Below are 21,091 nucleotides of genomic sequence, written 5' to 3'. Positions count from 1 at the left end.
ATAACCATCATCCCCATATGGAAATAGCAATGGATATTGGAGAGGAAGATACGAAGGATGCAATTCACTGATACGTTGTAGACAACCATTTTTTGTTTGAACGACGATATCCCTCTTTTCGATTGAATCCGAAATGTCACCAATTATTAAAGCAGAAACCTCAGAAGCAGTCGGTAGGTTATATGTTCTTCCATCTTGCTCCCTTCTCCCGATAAGTCGTAATTTCATATCAACTTCTGGATTTTTCTGAAAAGTATCTCTTACCATCCTATAAGATCTAACCAAGACATTATTTGAATCCAACATCACCTTAATATCTTCAATAATATCACTATTAGTTGATGTTGATTGATCCTTTTCACCACTAAAATAAATATATTTATACATAATATTAGTAATATATATATATATATATATATATATATATATATATATATATATAGTAATAATAATACTAAATTATGAATAAGAAGTTTGAGAAAATACCGAAAACATCTTTGTCTATTTGTAATTTCGTTGTCAGTGTCATAAATGTATAACTGAGAGAATTTTGGTTCCGATCCTTTTGCTGGCAAAAGACTTCCAATACTATGATAATTTTGACCACCCAATCTGAAAATGTATGGAGCGTTTCCTCTATTGATTGAAGAATCAATTTTACCACCCATCGACGTGAAAGAAAACATTGAATTGTAACGTCGAATGTTTTTCATGAAGTGTTTGCTTTTTGAATCCATATTTCGGAACATTCTTTCATAAGTCGGGGGTGCATTCTTTAAATCTGGAAGTTGAACTTTGCCGTAACCACAACATAATGAATAATCCGTGTTCCCCTTTTCTTTACCTCTAATGGATTCATTTCTCCATAACTTTGCACGACATGTTTGACATACAACAACTTGATCACCATGATCCAAATATTCTGTAAAATAAAAGCGTTGAATAAAATATCAATGAATTTTATAATTATATACAACATAGTATTTGAAATGTAAAATGGATATTATTTTTTGATTACCATTTGAGATACCAACTATAAGATTTTCATTGTTCACTTGATGTATATTTTCTACATCTTCTGTCAGATCAATCAATGGGATAGGGGATAAATGTCTTGTCTTCGTTTTTAATTTATGACATCCTGGATTTAACTTGATTGATGATGAAGAAGTTGTTACTGTAGATGCATTTTTTGATGTCATTTCATTTGAAAGTACATGGTACTGTCTTTTGTTTGCTAACTTGGAAGTGGTATATTTATCGAAACTGATGTTATCTGACCAAAAATATATATATATATATTAAATAAATAAATAAATAATTAAATATATATATATATATATATATATATATATCCCGATTATATACATAATGGATAATAGTATATTTTAAAAACCATAAATAATTACCATTTCTAATGTTAGATAACGGATTTATAACATTTGTAATGTTAGAAAATGGAGTTCTAACATATGTAAAGGAATGACAGTATTGTATGGTTGTGTTATGCTTTGCAGGTGTTGTAAATGTATTAACATTTTGAGTTTGACGAACAATGTTGATTGATTGATCTGCAAATAGAAATAAATTATAAAACTTGTAAATATATGTATACAACTATATAACAGTATTTTTGAAGAAATGTTGTAATGATGTACTTGGAACGTTCGATGTTGTTTTTATTTTCTTCGATCTTTTATTTTCCAAATATATTTTTCTTTGTCTTCCTTTCTCTCTGGCCTGCATGTGGTACATGTTACTGTTGTTTTCTGCATAAGAAGACATAGGATAGAATATGAATTGTTTATTATGTAAATAATATGTTTATATAATACAATTAAAGTTAGTTAAAATTAAATAAATAATAATAATAAAGTAAATGTATTTAAAAAGTTACCTTTATTAATTCGTTTATTAAAATGTGTAACAAAATTTGCAAATATTAATTTATTCATTTATAATATTTTTTAAACAAAATAGCCAATTGAAATATTTAGAATATTAAATAATATAAAATAGAAATTTTATATTTGTTTATATTGTGTAACTCTTCAATAATCTTGAAAAATATATGTGTTACGATTGTGTATTTGATTGTTCCATCACTTGTGGTTTCCTGTAGGGCTACGTATATTTTTTAAACAAATTAATCTAGCAAAAGAAGTTTCAATAATCTACCAACAACTATCTCTCTACAAAAGTCTTATTCATCACTCACTCTGTCTATGTTTCTCTCTCTGTGTTTGTGTTTTCGTATCAGGAAGGTAAAAAACCAATTCGTTTCACAGAAAATCTGAAATTTGGATGTTTGTTTACAACGACTCCAATCTTCCATAGATGGTCGTCGAAGATTAGTCGTCAATGAATCTCATCGATTCCCCCATAATCGATCGCAATCAACAACGAATGAAAGGGAACCTAGAATATTTCATCTACGATGCCGTCTCGTCGTCCGATTTGGTCATACTCAGGTTTGAAAAATACGATCTGAAGGTAGACTCTCCTTCTTCCAGTGCCACAATCAATTATTTCCATGATGACCATCATGACTCATCATCCTCGTTTCCAACCTAGGGTTTATTCGATTTACATCTGCTCTTTCCCCAATTTCAACCAATCGTGGGTTCGGATGATTTCAGGGGTTAAAACCCTAGATCTCCAATGAAACAATGAAGGTAAAATCATGTGATAGACAAAAACCGTGATGATTAAAAATTGATTATTGATCATAAACATCTATTCCAACATATTTTTTTACAGTTAGTAAAATGAAAGTTTATTTAGATTTCGGTAACACTTTTTGTTCTAGTATTTCCATATCTCGATTAAACATCAGTTAATTGCAACTGTTTCACAAGAGATAAAAGATTTTGCTCTATTATTTGTATATATTATAACAAAGATCTTCAAAAACCAAGAACACATAAGTTTTTTTGAACTTGTATGAAACAGTTTGTTGTGAATTTTAACCATAAATTCATAGAGAAACCAATGTAATGTAAACTCATAATACTAACCTGACATATGGATATGGAAATCTTGCAGGAAGTAAGACGGCTTTAAAATGAAAAGCAGTTGATTTGTGAACTGGAATGAGGATTAGAACTTGAATGAAGCACCCTGATGTAAGTTTGATGAAAAAAGAATCGCAGAAGCAATTGAAACATAAAGAAGACGAATGAGGAGTTTCAAAATTTTCGGTTTCACGTTCTGAGGTAAAGTTATATATATATATATATATATATATATATATATATATATATATATATATATATTGGAAAAAGGTTTTGATTTTATGATTTTATTGTTGTTGCATCTTTATTGGATAAAATTTTGTTCCTGATTTTTTGGGATTTATAAGATTACAACTGAAATTTAGTTTAATATAAGATATTCATCTAAAAAGGGAGTATAGAATATTAGGAAATAGAATCTTGAATATACGAAATTTATAGAAGATCAGTAAATATGCTGACACGATTACAAAAATGTATGAATTAATTGAAGAAAATAAAAGATATAAATTTTGTTTAGAATTGGTTATTGATTATTTAATAAAAATAACATAATTATCGTGACAAAAATAATAGTTATTCATAACTCATTTGCCATGCTCCAGAAGGATAATTTTAAAAAATGGGTCCATTTTGCATATTCAGTATCGAGATGGAGTGTGCTGGTGGAAAGGGTGTCTTTGCTGAGACTACACATGATCCTTTTATTCAATTTTTAATTCATATATAAAAAGAAATTTACTCAAGTAAATTGTTATGTTAAAGTTTTTGATTGCATTCTTTTTACCTGTACTTTTTCTGGATTATTACAACAATGTGTTTTTTTTTCTGTGATAGCAAAAGAAGTTTGAATGCCTATGTGCTTATCGAATGAATTGCAATTAGATTCAGAGCATTTGCAACCTTTAATATAACAAAAGATCTTAGGGGTATTTTCGGAAAATTGTTTATTAAAAACAAAAAATCTGGAATTTTTTTTTTATTCGAATCATTGCTACTTTAAATTTAGTCATTGTTGTTACAGTATTGTACAAGTGAAAGTAAAGAAGTTACATTGGAAGGGAGAGTTCAGTTTGAAAGAATTCAGGTCATTCCTTCTGTAAAAATATTATCGAAAAAGTAAGTTGATATGTAGGGATAACTATAAGGTTTTAATTCATTGTATTATTTTCTACAGGCTATGCAAAGATATTATAAGTTAAGCTCATACTCACTGAATTCTGTTTCAGCACCTTTTCTTAATTAACAGGTATTATTATCACTATCATTTTTTGTTTAAATATTGAGCTAAATGCTAGAAATAAAAATGTATTTCAAGTATTTTGATTATTATAGCATCCTAATTTCATTTATTATTATCACAAAATTGTACTTTGATAAATATACCAAGTTATAACAATATAATTCAAATGTAAAGCAATTTTCATTTGTATAATAAGGTAAACTTTTATAAGTATAATAGGGGTAAAATGGGTAAAATAGTCATTTTATCAAGACATAACAGTTTAGACTTCATTTATTTTACTTTTTAAATAAAAGAGCCAATCATTGCTAATTAAGAGTCTAAATAAAAACTATTTACAAAACAAAAATTAAATATTAAAATAAAACATACTACTACACCAGTAGATACGAATAGCAATACACTTCAAAGGGGAAAATCAACAATAGCATTATGCTTAAAGGAAGAGACAACAAAGGCATTATACTTTTTAACTAAAAGGGGTAGCCAAAAAATCATAAAAACCTTATACTACTTAACAACCTGGATGAGATGTAACATTTGAACAATAATAACCCCATAGGCAATATCGGCCAAAAATTTTAAATATTAAGAAAAAATTCAAAATATATTTACAAGCAAATAAACTTCAAAATATATTTAATTTGAGTTAAAACCAAAATCAACTAACTTGTCCACTTTAAAACAATAAAAATATCCAAAAATATTCAAAACCAATAATATTTCACATCCTAAATATCCCAAAATAAAAATCATACCAAGCAATCAAAATATCTTTAAAACCAAAACAAATGATCAAAATATATTAAATGTGTGTTATAACCAATAGCAACTCACTTTTCCAATTTTGGAATTAAGAGTGGAGTTTCCTCTCCGGTTGACTTTCTTTTAGCCTTAGTTGAACTTAAATCATCTCCAGAATCAACATCATAAATTTCTTGGAGGTTGCGCTTCAAATCACCTGATATTTTGCTTGGACTTGTTGCGGTTGACTTATCAACTGTTGAGGGTGTAAAACTTTCATCTGTTTGTGAGATCACATCCTAATTTAAAAAAAATAATAATAAGTGTTTAATTCCAAATAAAAACTAATCTAAATAAAAGTTTATAAAAGGAATTGAAAAACCTTTTGAACAGACTGTACAACATCATCTGATTCCAAAGCAACTTAATTTAAGGAGACAGATTGAATACTCTAAAAAATAAAATGGAAATATGTTAATCGTTATGTATTTTAACAGTAAAGAATTGTAAATTTTCAACAATAAAAGGTTACATACCATAAGTTCTATTTTACTTTCCAATTCAGAAACAATGGACATATCTTCTGTAACTCTGCGAACTGTGTAGATGTTATTATAGTTGTTGACATTGTATTCTGTAATATCTACAACAAAACCAAACTTGCGGTTTTTCAACACGTTAAGTTGCATTGGAAATAGTGCATCACTGTCTCCGGCCTGTAAGATATATTTTAATAAATTCAAAAAAAAAAAAGTAAATGTTTTCTGATTTTAAGGTATGAATAATATACCGCATCATGTATCTTTTTCAACTCGTATGCACTTATATTTAACAGCCTCTTTGCTTCCCTATCAAAAAGAGTCAATCCAATGGTTCCAGTACAATCTTGTACGTTCATTGGAATTATATACCTAAAACAAAAAAATTATGTCATTGTTAGTGTTGTTTTACAGATTGACAAAATTAATAGAAATAAATATGTGTTTACTTTATAACTGTCTGAAATTCAGATTTTTTGCATTGTGCATTTGTACACTCGACAACCATAGTTTTTGAAATTCCCTCAGGGTTGGTATACGAATGATTGGCTTTGGGAACAGGGATTATTTTTTTTCCATATTTGTTGCATGCTTCATAATACCATGGTAGATTCTGCCTTATATTAACAATGGAAGCAACTAATAAAAACTTCATTTCCTGTATCATATTAAATGTAAAACTTATTAAAATAAATTATGCAAAAATAAAATGTAAAACATATCAAATAATGCAATATACCTTAATTGGTTCGGTGATCTCACAAACTGTTTTTAATGGAAAATTGCCCTTAAAGTCATCTGTATATGAAGAAGAGTAGCTTTGAAGTGTAGTTATGCTTTTTTCAGTTATACCGAAATTGTCATGACATTTCAACCTGTGATGTTTAATTTAAATTCAAGAATATTAGGATTTGTGTTTTTTTAAGTTAAAATACATTATAAAAAAATAAAAAACAATTGGATACTAACTTATTTTTAAACTCATTAATTTCATAAATGTCAGAATTTATGAACAATTTCGTTACTTCAAAATGACTTTTAGCTTCACCAATACCTGTAAAAAATGTATATCCAATTAATAAAAATTATATAAAAACAGTAATTATAAACATCTATATATAAAGAGTGAATACAAACCATTCCAAATGTTTAGCTTCAAAAACTGCATCACGATAACAACACAATTAACCGTCGGGTTATTTTTTAGGTATTCTGAAATTTGATATGCTTGACTTCCAAAAATAGTAACCTTCAGATGTACAGAACTAAATAAACCAAAAAATCGTATATTAATATTAATTTGTGATTAATTAAAGATAATAAATAATAAATAAATAATAAAATATAATCTCACTCTAGGTTGCTAAGAGTGAGTTTTATATAATGCTTGGATGGTACTGGATTTGAAGTTTCAAGAGGCCTAAATGACACGATATGTCCAATAACATCTACACAACAGATAACACAACATAAACTGTTGAATTAAAATCATAATATTTAAATAATAAAATTTATAACCAAGAAAACAAATGATAAAAAATGATTTTATTAATATTTTATAACTAACCAAAGAATGTGTCTCTTGGGCATGTTTGTTCTATGATAGAATTAAAGTCAACAAACATAAATCCATTGACCGGACCCGAGAAATCATCACATTTTTTTAGGATGCTTTTCCAATCCAAAGTTAAGGTCTGTTTATGACCTGTATAACTAAAACCATTAGTAACAGCAGCCATATTGGGTTTTATAACTATATAACTTTCATCTTCCTTTAAAAGATGACGAAATCTGGAGAAATTCTGATTGAAGACACGAGCATGGTATTGTGTCCCCTGTTAAAAAAAAACAAAAAATTATTATTTTCATGAAACATGTCTAATATTGAATGATGAATAAAAAATATATGAAATACAACAAACCTCCTCGTCCATCAGGATCATTTCAATCGAACAAACTTTATTATTTCTGACAAAACCCGAACCTTGATATGTAATTTTTCATCTATCTGGTCAATGTTATTTAGGTAAACCTTATTTCCTATATTCATTTTCTGCAAGAAAATTTAAACCATATAGAATTGTAAGGAAAATTAGCAACCTAACTAACAATTAAAACAGAAAAATTATAAATCAGCACCTAATAATTTATAAATCAGCAACTAACGTAAAGAACATCCTAACTAACAATTAAAACAGAAAAATTATAAATCAGCACCTAATAATTTTTTCTTAAAGTAAGTAATATATATTTTTTAATGTGTAAACCAAATGAGTAGATTTCTTACAGACCCTTGTTTATACGTAGGGTAACTTGTATGCTATTATTAATCATTTTATTGAGATTGTATTTAGATAAATACAAACAAATTTTAAAATTTCATACCATCAAAACAAAAGTTACTGTGCAAGACTGACCATTTAGAATTTTAATAACTTTGTAGGTCAACTCCAATGGTTTGGCATATCATGTCAGAATTATGGGTTAATTCACTAATTTGTAGTAATGAACTTGAAGCTGGATCACAACAATCATGTTAAAGAAAAAATAGTTCTCATGTTCATTAGTTTTTTCGTATACATCTACATTAATACGTAAATAGACAAAGTAAAAATAATTGACATCATAAATTAGATTTAATGTAACAGCAAATCAAAGTAAATGTAACACCAAAACAAAAAAAAAATAATGTAATAGTAAAGTTTCAGATCTGAAAAAAACTATTTTTTATTTTTTTAAAGAAAATGAACTTGTCATGTTCATTAGTTTTTCGTCTTTTAAACTGAAAAGGTAGAAGAAGTAGACGATTAAGAAGAATTACAAAAAAGAAGAAGAAGAATAGCAATCATACAATGAGAACGTGATAGATACCGATAAATAAGACCATGAAGGGAATAGAAATATTTGTAATTTTGATATTTGAATACACTAACCTGATATTTAATTATTGAAGCGTTGCAGAATCAAGAAGAATGAAGAAGAATACGTTTGCTGTGGTTTCTATGAAGCAGAATTGTTATGGAGCAGAATGGTAAAAACAAAATAACTGTATAAATGGTATTTACGTTTGCTGAGAAGAATACTGCAGATTTTTAGGGATTTAATGATTGCAATATATTTAATTTGCAATCAAAATAAACAAACTTTCAAATTTAATCGTGAATTTCGAATCTGATTTTTGATTAACATATTTTTTCAAATTATTTCCATAATTTTTATTCATTTAAAAATAATGGTTGAATATTTTGAATGCAGTTGACTGCTCAAATTTCCGGATTTTTTGCATCAGTTTGAACTTTGATTTAATTTGGATTGAATGACATTTACGTAAATATAGATGAATAAATGAGCGGGAAAACTCGATTTTAGGGGTCCTTAGAGAGTGACACGTGGCAGAGTTGTACTTATTTATTAGAATTAGGATTTAGTTTATTTTATATTTAATTTAAGATTTAAGATAATGAAGAGAGAGGAAAATCTTCCCAAACTATATATCCTTTATACGTTCAACACATTTAGTTTCCAATTAATATGATGAATTTTTTAAATTCAAAAGCTTGGATTTTTTTTAAACGGCTCTTGAAATAATTTCTTTTGCATATTTGTAATTATAAATAAAAAAAATCAGCATGCTATCAATACTACATAGAGTAGTTATGTAACCATTATTATGCATTGGTCTCTTGTAAAATAAAGTAATTATGATGCAATGGTCACTTGTAAAACATGTGTACAATACTAACATTACTAAATTGTAAAGAGGACTTAATTGTCAAGATTAGGTGCGCAACACAAACATTAGAATTAGAGGGGCCGAAACTAATACTTCGAAACAAAACCATAGAAATAGGTTTATTTTGGTTTCAATCTTATAACATATACTAAAAGTTTTAACTTAATGGTCAATAGTGGGATGGTTTTTTCATGTTAATTAGAGTTTATAACAGAATTAATTAACAATTAACAATTTTTTTGTTAAACAACAAATTATTTTGAAAAAAAAAATATTAGATCACAAATCGAAGAGTTGATAAAGATTCTTATTGCCTTATCAACATGTTCATAAATGAAAAAGCTTAAGGAAATAAGTTGATAATTAAATAAGCTATATTAATCATATATAAAACGTATAGTATATAAATAATAAGAAAAACAAATATAATATTACAAATAAACATATTAATAAAGTAATCGATGAATAAGGGTCTCGTACGCTAGAATTTATTTCTCTTTTCTTTTTTGATTTTGGAGGTCTACCCTTTGGTCGACGAATCATAGGCTCAAAAAACGTATCAGATCAAAAGTTTAGTAATCATAGAATTAGCAAATTCTTTCTTACTTTGAGGCCACATTTGGTATCTTGAAGACAACTCACTAAGCAACTCATCAAATTCCTTGGCTCCATCATTATGTAAACCATCTTCTGAATTCAAACACAACGTATCAATCCTCCACTATGGATGAATAAGATCCAATGAAAGTGTCATTCATTCTAAATGGTTTATCTTGTGAGCACAAGGAAGAGCCGTGGTTGCCATAAAATGACCAGTACAAGAAGTCATTGTACCTAAAAAATCAAATATAATACAGGTTAATGTAAAAAATAATGTTGTGCAAATGTAAAACTATAAGCTTTGTAAATACCAGTTTTTATTTTTTCATATTGCATATGTATCTCCTCTAATGCAAAATGAGACACATGACACAAAATCTCTCTAAAAACAGGTGCATCACAATTATGAAGAACTTGGATTCTTTTATCTGCGAGTTTCACTTTAATCTCATTGAATTCATGTTTGATTGCAAGGAAAATCTTTTTTGTAACATCTTGAAAGCCACCTATAGATACTTGTAGATATTGTTTCAGTTTGGCATGAGCACCTTTAGCCCTTGATGATGACCGATTACCAAAATGCAAATATTTTTCTGTCCATGCACTAACAAACTTTTCCTTTCAAAGCAACCATGTGTTTTTTATGTACTCAATTACAACTTTCTTCGTCTGATAAAACAACTCAAATTCACCCTAGTTATGCTCAAAAATAGTTGTAGTTGTTGAATATGCTACATTATTCCAACTTGACATAAATAGATTAAACTCTTCTATATGTGCAAAATGCTTCTTGCAATTTGCCAACACATTCTTTTCAATATGCCAAATACACAAAAGGTTTGTCGTGTTCGGAAATACCATATTTATGGCATTCATTAATGTCAACTCTCTGTCAGACATAATCACAGACGGTTCACGGTTTTCAAGAGTCTTCTTAAACACACTTTATGCCCAAATATAACTATCTTCATCCTCCCTCTCAAGAAATACAAATCCAGAATAAAAAGATGTATTAAAACATGAAACCCCAATGATGTCAAGGAGCGGCATGTTATATTTGTTTGTTTTATATGTACAATCCATTATAAAGATATTAGAGAAAGATTTTGCCAATTTAGTTGACAAATGATGTGCAATAAACAAATGGGTTATATGCCCTATTGAGTTATGTAAAATATCATAGATAAAACCCTCTTTTTCAAACTCTTCAAAAAAAGCACTAGCCATTGATCGATTGCCCAAGTTCTCCTTGCGGATTTTCGCCTTCAGATTGTATATGGTTCGAGAGACTGCCGGAAGGTTTGGGTTTCCTTGACGCAAAGAAGAAATAATTTGCCTTAGGGGTATGCGAGAAAGCGTCATATTTTTAACACTTTGTACATCATTCGGTGATAATCGACGAAATGATGGGTGCCCAGAGATATCAATAGATGGTTCATGGTTGTGAGTCAAGTTTTTTGCCTTAAGTACCCCAACACCATCATTTCCTTTTTTACCTACAATTTGGAAGGGGCAGTTAATCAAACGAGATCGAGTGTTCTTCTTCCTTTTATCTCCAATACACATTCTATCTCGATAGAAACCGCCTCGATCACATTGTAATGTGACATATTTATCTTTACTTGAATCTCGAATAAATACTCCATATCCGTTAGCATAATAAAAATCTCTTACACTCTTTAGTAATTCATCATACAATTCAAATATGGAGTTAGCCAAATAGAGTTCTTCATTTTGTACCGTAGAACTTGATGAATCAATTCTCTATGTTCAATCAATTTTAACACAATCAAACATCACATTTAAGTTTAAATCAAAAAGTTAACATAATCAAAATCAATTTTAATACAATTTGAATCATAATCAATTCAAATTTCAATTTTGAATCATAATCAATTCAAGTTTAACATAATCATAACCAATTCAAATTTAAACGTGGAGTTATCATATGGTCTTAACATAATCAAAAGTCTAAAATATAGCTTCGTTAAACAAACAATTGAATAATTCTCTTCTAAGGTAAGAAAGTCAAAGTCTTGCTCGTTTTTCTCATCTAACCTTCACATTTAAAAATAAAAATCGAACAATTACTGTTATTAATGGAAAAATCCATACCTTTGTCTTTTTACATGAATGTGTTGTTGTTGAGATGCTTAATTAAAAAGCTTTTTATTCAAGAAAAATTACGTATTCAAAATATAATATTTGTTGTTGAAGCATGTAATTATTCAAAGTAAATTTCTTAGGTTTACCACTAGCATGTGGTCCACGTTGACTTTTCTATTCCCCTTTTTTTGTGATATGTAGACCTATCAATCTTCCTAACCCAATCATGATGATACGAATTGAATATTGACATTTTATTTAGTTATTTATAAAAATTTTAGTGTCTAATAATAGAGATTTTGAAGGTTACCGATTGAAAGATGAACGGAAGTAGCCGCTGATGAAGATCGTCGTGCCGATTGTGGATTTCGAAAGCTTGGTCGTGCGTCATGTATGTATTTTTGGAAAAAGAAATTGGGTATATATGTTAGAGCTTATTATTCACGTAAAGATAGTTGAGATCTCATATTATCAGCTTCTTATATTAATTATTCATACATTAATTAAATAATTAAATGAATTGAAGGGTATAACAGTCTATACATAAAATATTAAGTAGAAGTATCAAAAACCTCCCTAAAAAAATCAGCTCCCATTTAATTTACATCGTTAGGAATAGTGACATTTAGGTTAATTTCATAAAAGCTAATAAGTTTTAATTTTTTGGTTTAAATCAATTACAACCTTCATTTTTTACATTTTGCTCGATTATCCGGTTTACATTACAATTATATATATATATATATATATATATATATATATATATATATATATATATATATAACGTTTCGAAAAAAATCTTCAATTTTTATTTTTTTCAAGAAAAGTCACATTTAACAAACTTTTTCGTTTAAACTAAATTTTATTCATTTTTTGCTCATGTGGACGATGTTCTTGTTGTTACTACCGATGATTATGTTGTTTTTTATGGCGGAAGATAGACACTCGATTGTATTTGTGCGATAAAGATGGAGGTTCCGTTATAGATGTAATTTATCCATAAACCATATGTATGACGAAACTCTCGTAGCTCGTGATAAAAAACATCATACCGGGACACCTGTGATAATAAACATCATAACATGGAACATGTTTTACATTTAGAAGATCTTATTTTTCATGTTTTATAGATCTAAATTACTTACATGGGAACAAATTAATTAGAGTATAACTATATCCGATGGATTTATGATTCTGATATAGGGAAGTAAAATATGAGACGGTTGTTTGAGATGATAACCCGACACACTGTTACATTTACACCGCTTAAACTTGTATTACCCACATTTGGAACCCATTACTAACCGGGGACGGAATGTCTGCCATAAGGGGTCATAGCCATCCCACTTTTTCATTAGTATGTGTTTATATATTGAAATAATGAAATTATTTCATAGAACTATACTTTTTAAACACATAAAAGAAGGAAACAAGATATAGTAAAAACAAAATTTAAATTTTAAACAATGTCAAAGACTATGTTTGTTGGGCATGGGAATAACCCATTGTGGGCTTTTCAAGCCATATAACACATAAAAAATACAAAGTAATCCATGACCAAGTCCGCTGACACAATTTGGCCACATGTCACAATATAAGGTCATCATAAGTACTCTCCACGTCAAGGTACGTGGAGAGCTTCCAAATTAGCCACCACAAACCACCATAGTACTCTCCAACTTGAAGAAGAGAAAGAAAGAAGAGAGAGAAAAAAAAGTCTAAGAGAGAAGAAGACGATAATTGGGCATTGTGGTTCGTCTTCCCCACCACAATCAACCATGACAATGAGCCATCACGGAACACCGGGTGATGTTCAACATTGGGGTGGTGTTCACCTTCGTGGTGGGTGCCACCTGGACAACCACGAACCTTCGTGATCGGTACTCCGGACAACAACACTGATTATGATCATTATTTTTTAGGACGACGACTCACACACATTCTAATTTAATCCTAAATTACTCCTACTTCCACATATGTCATACACAAGACTTGAACATTCAAACTTTTTTTAGAGGTATCTCACCATACTATTAGACCAAATGCATATCGATTATTATGGATCATAATTATCCAAATTATTTTCAAAATCCCAATCTTATGAGGATTTTCAATTTTTTTTTTAAACTTTCAGTCTGAAACTCTTCTAAATCATAGTATACTTAATGGTGAGACTTCATAGAGTTATTTCTACAAATTTATTTGACTAAACTCAAATGTCATTTTGTATCTTTTGTATTTGTAATTTTTCAATTTGCACTTCAATTTCGATTTTGTTTTTTTGTTTCTTTTTTGTTTTTTGTTTTTTTTTTTTTTTGCTTTCTAATGAAAGACGTATTTGTATTACTATGTGACTGTGTGCCTATGTAATTGGAGTATTGGACGATACCAATTGATTTTAATTTTTATTATTTTTGGATTTTAACTATCATACAATTTGGTTCTCATTTCGTAGTTAACATGTCTTTTATTATTTTATTTGTTTTGTTAACTTTTGTATTTTGTTTTGTAGGGTTAATGGTTTACTTTTATTTTGTTATTATTTTTTAGGGTTAATAAAGGTTTGATCTTATTTTGTTATTTTAGTAAAATTTTATTTTGCAACCATCATGTTATTTTGTTTTAGTTAATTGCTAACTAATATCGTTATATTATGTATACAATTTGTTTCAAAATTTGGGTCCAACTCTCTTGATAAATATGTTCGTGTTATGGCTATAAACGATATCGGAGCTGAGTTTGTGGCATCTCTAGCTTTTGCATATCAAGCATTGTGGCTACTTAGAATCTTGAATCTTCCAAGTTATTGGTTTGAAGCAAACACAAAGGAAACATTATTATATAATGTAATAAAATGTCGAAAATAAAGTTACCCAAGAATCCGATTCTTAACTAATAAAGAAGCAAACATATTGAGGTTTAGATGGATCTTGTTAATAATCATCTGGTTGAGTTAGTTGACTACATCACTACAATACCAAAGTGCACATTATTGATATCATGTAGGATAAGCTATACATTATTCAAATGGTAGTGGTGTGTGTTTGTACCATTTTGCTTCCTATAAAAACAAATGTAAACATAATAGAATATCGTTACTCTTGGCTTTGATAGCCTTGGGGGTTTTTGCTGGCCCAATTCCATTGATCTCTACACATCTCTTCTAATCCATACTTTGCCCTGCAGTTTACCACCCAAATACTTGAAAAACAAATAGCTATTTTTTTTATTTGGTCGCAAAAATACATTCAATGCCAATTTTGGTCCTTATTTCAGGTTTTTGTAAAGTTTCTATTTTGGTCCCCAATCCAGGTAAAATGATTATCCGTTGCGACTAAAATTGCAAAAATCCGCTATAATAGTCATTTTACTTGGCAGACAAACTTAGAATGTTACATGAAGCTTAAATAAGGACCAAAATGTAATTTACTAAAAATAAAATAAATAGATAAACAAAATTCACCCTCGAAACTTACTTCCAGTTCAATTCAAGTTCCGCCTTTGCTGTTGATGCATATATAATCTCAGCATCACCACGCCTTCTCCCTGTCTTTTCCATCGGGATTTTCTGCATTTTTTCAAATAAACATTATTTATCAAAGAAAAAAAAATTACTTATATCCGAAAGAATTTAAAGAAAAACAAGTATAAGTACCTTTCCTGAAGCCTTTTCAAATGCAGACACCAGCTCCAAAACAGATGTCCCTTTACCTGTCCCCAAGTTATAAACTTCACAACCTAAAACAACAAATCATTAATTAAATTAAAACATCCATTCTTACAAATATTAAAGTTTTTATCATAATTCATAACATAAAAATGGCAAAAGAGACGCACCTATTTTAGGATCAGAGAGCTTTCTCAATGCAGCAGCATGTCCATCTGCTAAATCTACAACATGGATGTAATCGCGAACCTGAAATTTTTTTTTAAAAAAAAATTATTACAAGTATTGCCACCATTTCAAGATAATTAAAAAAAAAAAAAAAAAAAAAAAAAAAAGCATACCCCAGTTCCATCTTTTGTTGAGTAATCAGTCCCATATACTTGTAGTTTAGGTTGCCTCCCAACAGCAACTTGTTGAAGAAATGGCATAAGATTATTTGGAATTCCATGAGGATCTTCACCTATTTTGCCACTAGGATGTGCACCAATTGGATTAAAAAAACGCAATAATAATATTTTCCAATCAGGATCTGAGCTGTATATATCACGGCATATCTCCTCAATCATCAGCTGAAAAAATAATTAAATCTATTAATTTCTTTACTTTCTCCCATTAATTGTCTGTATTATATAGAGAAGGTTTGTTTCTTTTCTAAACTGAATAATCCGTGTAAATGACTATTTTACCCTTATATATAACCAAAAATATCTTACCTTGGTCCGTCCGTATGGGTTGACCGCAGACAAAGGAAACTCTTCTGTGCATGGTACCTCCTTTGGTGACCCATAAACAGTAGCAGATGATGAAAACACAAGCTGAAATTAATGTTCAATCAGTAATTAGCTGAAACATGACTTAATCCAGTAGGTTAGGTTATATAACTTTTTAGGAATTTGACATGATTTATATTTTTCTTCCATTTCTAAATGTTTTTTTTTAGATATTAATGAATGTGGGCCTATGAGTAAATGAGATACCTTTTTGCATCCATAGGCAGTCATGACTTGCAAGAGAGTTAAAGTACCAATGATATTGTTGTTGTAGTACATCAATGGCTTCTCTACACTTTCACCAACTGCCTTTAATCCAGCAAAATGTATAACAGCATCAAACCTACATAACATAGCCACCACAATCTATTAGATTACTTCAACACAAATCACATACAAGATATACGAATAGTACTAGTGAAAACAAGCTTACTTTGTGGAGGCAAAAAGCTTCTCTAGTGCAGGCTTATCCCGGATGTCCATCTGTAGCAAACGTATAACATCATTTCAAACCAAGCATATAATCAACCCAATTTCCTAAAATATCAAACTCAATTTCATGCTGAATACCAACATAACACAGTGAATTCATAGCGAAATTGGAAACTCTATATCCTCAATTCAATTCTGATTGATCCTGGATTTGAAAAACTCAAGGGCTAACCTTTTCACAAGTAAAAACAGATGCAAAAGCAAACTTAAGCATCTAATTGAAGATTTAAATAGTTAAGCAAGTAGTGAAAGGGGAAAACAACCTTGTGAAAAGATAGGTTAAAAGCACGATCATCGGCGAGTTCTTGAACTCGATTGATAGCGACTTCAGAGGAATTATCGAGATTGTCAACCACCACCGCCTTATAACCGTCTAACAGCAGCTGCAACACGGTGTGACTCCCTATATATCCGGCACCACCAGTTACCAATATGCACAACGGCGGCTCCATTTGAGATGCGTATTACGGAGAATCTATGGAGGTTTATGGAAGGGAGATGAGTCGGTAGATGGAGTTGACAGATAGGAGACGGCAGACTGACATGTGTTGAATCTGCAAGTGAGATTGTATGTGCATTTATAAGCATTAAAAGAGTGGGACAGATCGGAAGAATGAAAAGGATTAGGGTTCCTAATCGCAATTTGAGGAAGAAAACAATTGAAGTCAACAGAAAGTTGAAATCTATAGAGGCGTGGAGATGTCTGGAAGCTTGTTGCATTAGTCAACTAATGAGAGGGAAAATGCAAATTGAACACAAGCACATTGCTCGTCTTTATCTTACTTTTGACTTTTTATTATCTCTAATCTCTGATATATATATATTAAAAATAATATATATTATAAGAGAAACTTTTATTCTAAAATAAAAGATATATGAATTTTATTATATTTTATTCGTATATTTTTTTATCTTTAGATCTTTTTCTACATCGTCCTCGTCGAATCTTTCAACCCATGATTTGATTTCCGGCTCACGTATACAAATATCTAAGTTAACACATAACAATGATCGACCCCAGCTATTTGTTAATCAACAACAATCTTTTTCTGAAAAATCTTTTCTAAAAATTCCCTAATATTTACCCAAATTGGTTACAAGATTCAAACCACTTACTCCAGTCAAAGTAATTAACATTCAGTCCCAATGTCATAAGTTCAAATCCAAGTCCAATGGAATCTTTTGGCAGCCAAATATTTTTCCTAAACATAATATTCAATTAAACTATAAACACATCTATATACAAACTTCCTAATTACATTTTTTTTTACAAATAAAGTTCATGGCTTTCTTTGAAATCCGTGTAACGGACTTCCAACCAACACATCCAAATCAAATGACCTTAGTGTGCTAGATTTAAAGAGATCCCTCGGGTTTACTTGCCCGAACCTCAAAGGCCACAGATTAGCTTTATTTGCTATTATTAAGTTCATGACTTTCTATGGAACCCATGTAACGAATTTTCAACTCAAACAGTCCCAAACAATTTAGCTTTAGGCGATTAGATGTAAAACATCCCTCAGAGTTTACTTGTTCGAATCCCAAAGGTCACAGATCAACTTAATAATAATTTTTTTATTATTATTATTATTTTTTAGTAACACATATACAAATATCTAAGTTAACACATAACACTCTTATTTATTTATTTATTTATTTATTTGGCCAATTTCTTTATATTTTTGTCCTTGACTTTTCTATTGTGGTACATCTCACGGTTTATTACCGTGAGGACTTCTAAGACATTTTTCAGGGGACTAAAGGTTAACATGCAAAGACCCGTAAGTATAGTTGAAAGCTATGTCCCCAAGCAGGGTATATAAAAGGGAATGAATAGAAAGAACTTTTAAGAGCGCTGGAAGGCTCGGGACATTGAGATTTTGCATTCTTTTTATGAACTTTTGAATTTGGAATTTTAAGTTCAATTGAGCATTACTACTCATAAGACCGATCATATGTCCCAAAGAATTAACTCATACCTGCTGTTATGCTCCAATGTTGACAATCTTCTCACTTTCTGTTTTGCACAAGTAGCTTCGGGAGGTGTGCTCGTGTGTGATTAACTTGCTTTTAGATTTTTCAATAAAAAGAGCAAGCCAATTTCAAGGCACATGACTCATTTACCAGCTCAACTGTTTTGAAAAGATTCGGTTGCTTGGGATTGGATCGTTTTTTTTTTTTTTTTTTTTTTTTTTTTTTTTTTTTTAATTATGCAATGAATGCAATGCAAAAATTTAGATGCAAAGAAAATAATAAAAATTAGAATAGAAAGAAAATCTTTTTAATGAAAAAGAAAATGAAATGAAAATTAATGCAATATGTACAAAACTACATGCAACCTACATGCAACGGAATTTATGCATGAATGGATTCCCCTCCCCAAGCTTAAAATAAGCATTGTCTTCATGCTTGGAGAGAGCTAAACCATCTAATTATCAGGGGTGGTGGAGGATGGTAGATGGGTTGGGAATGGGTCCAAAACAGTCACAAATGCACACCAATTGAATTTTTAAGCAAAATATGAACGACTAAATATATGGAAAGGATTTACCAAATCGTTCTTGGAGCCTTGCAATTATGGTGAGAACCTCCTCTTCATCCTCCCCAAGCTATCCGTGAAGTATTTTTGGAGCCGGAGATTCATTTTCTAGGCATAAAAAATAAGTTTAAAACCATTTGGGACATTAAAAAAAAATTGAAATTTACCGAAGACAAAAGTTTTAAAAGAAAGGAAACAAATAACCCCGGGTTGCCTCCCGGTTAGCTGCCCTTGTTTTAAGTCGTTGGCTCGACTTGGCCCCTGAATGTGCTTTGTTCTAAGTAGGTGGGCGTTTACAACACATTAACCTTCTCGCCACTTCCTTCAATTGAAAACTTATCTTCTACCTGACTTTTTTTTTTTTTTTTTTTTTTTGAAAGCACCTGCTCACAAAATGCTTGGCATAAACAATTAGTAACACCGTATCCCCGGCAACGGCGCCAATTTGTTAGGGCGTGTCAAACCCAACAAATAAAGGGTACAAATGACTCCTTAAACACTACTACTATGCACTAAAAACGTAGTACAAGGTAAGTAGGGTCGATCCACAGAGACACGGGACAAGTGTTTATACCTTTTTGCGTAAGGTACAAAAATGGTCACAGAATGGGGGGAATTTATAAGCAATGATTTAAACTATAGAATAAAGCAATAAGTAAATGATTGATCAAGTGAAATAAGTTCAAGATTTGTAAGTACTCCAACTCTGTACAAGACAAATTAGCAATGTGATTCCATGGATGACAAGATATTTGTTTAATTCTATCTAAGTTGGTACTTGAAAGTGTTAACAAGCTCTAACACTTCCCATTCACCACAATAATTAACCAAAACAAGCTCTTTGATTAATCCTAACCTTACTAATCTAATCTAAACAAACTCTTAGAATTAGGTTGAAAGATTGCATTAAACTTTATGTGAATGTTCCCAACAACACTCAATACTCCTCATAAGCTCGGGAGCATAAGAATGTGTGAATAAGATTTACACTAAATTCATTCAATAGAAATCAGTTTAGTGCTTGTTACCTAGTCCAATTTACAAAACAATTACGGATTTTGCAATTAGATAACTTGAATGATCTAACCCTAATTCAAATTATAATAAGAATCACAATTAGAATCAAACATTCGATTGAAACAAAATCAAATTCACTAGATAGAAAATTGAAAGAAAACATCAAGTCATATGATTGAAATCACAACTAGAAGTCAAGACATAAAGTTGGAGAATCTAGGGTTCTAGCCACTCATGACTAGAACAAGATCACAAATCTAGAAAATGAAATTAAAGTTCTTACAAAATGAAATCAAATGTTCCCAAGTGTTAATCAACTTCAAAATCCTCAAGAAAATCGCCTTCTCTACTCCAAAAGTCGACCCCCCAAAGTAAAAAGTCGGTTCCCCCTTTAAAAATGGTGAAAAACTGCTTTAAAACCCGTATTTACGTTTACACGGCCCGTGTAAATTAAAGGGTGCAATTTACACGACCGTGTAAACAAGAAAAGTAGAATGCTCCTGTATATGCGTTTACACGGCCCGTGTAAATTATAGGCTTCCATTTACACGGCCGTGTAAACTCCTGTAAAACCAAAATCTTCATTTTCTTCATAACTTCCTCCTCGATGCTCCAATAGCCCTGAAA

General features: G+C 30.1%; 1 protein-coding gene across 1 annotated transcript; it reads right to left on the bottom strand.

Moving 5' to 3' along the window:
- Window positions 1-14,891: 14,891 nt before the first annotated feature.
- On the bottom strand, window positions 14,892-17,646 carry UGE5 (UDP-D-glucose/UDP-D-galactose 4-epimerase 5). Its single transcript, XM_079055899.1, has 9 exons — window positions 17,172-17,646; window positions 16,850-16,899; window positions 16,624-16,759; window positions 16,360-16,461; window positions 15,988-16,215; window positions 15,817-15,895; window positions 15,635-15,717; window positions 15,456-15,547; window positions 14,892-15,159 (listed from the first exon to the last, which is right to left on the bottom strand). Exons 1-9 carry the CDS (start codon window positions 17,358-17,360, stop codon window positions 15,075-15,077), a joined length of 1,044 nt encoding a protein of 347 aa, XP_078912025.1. The 5' UTR covers window positions 17,361-17,646; the 3' UTR covers window positions 14,892-15,074.
- Window positions 17,647-21,091: the final 3,445 nt, after the last annotated feature.

Source organism: Lactuca virosa, chromosome 6 (genome assembly GCF_052849685.1).
Source record: "Lactuca virosa cultivar CGN04683 chromosome 6, Lactuca_virosa_CGN04683_v6, whole genome shotgun sequence".
Classification (NCBI taxonomy): domain Eukaryota; kingdom Viridiplantae; phylum Streptophyta; class Magnoliopsida; order Asterales; family Asteraceae; genus Lactuca; species Lactuca virosa.
This window is presented reverse-complemented; position numbering and strand designations above follow the sequence as displayed.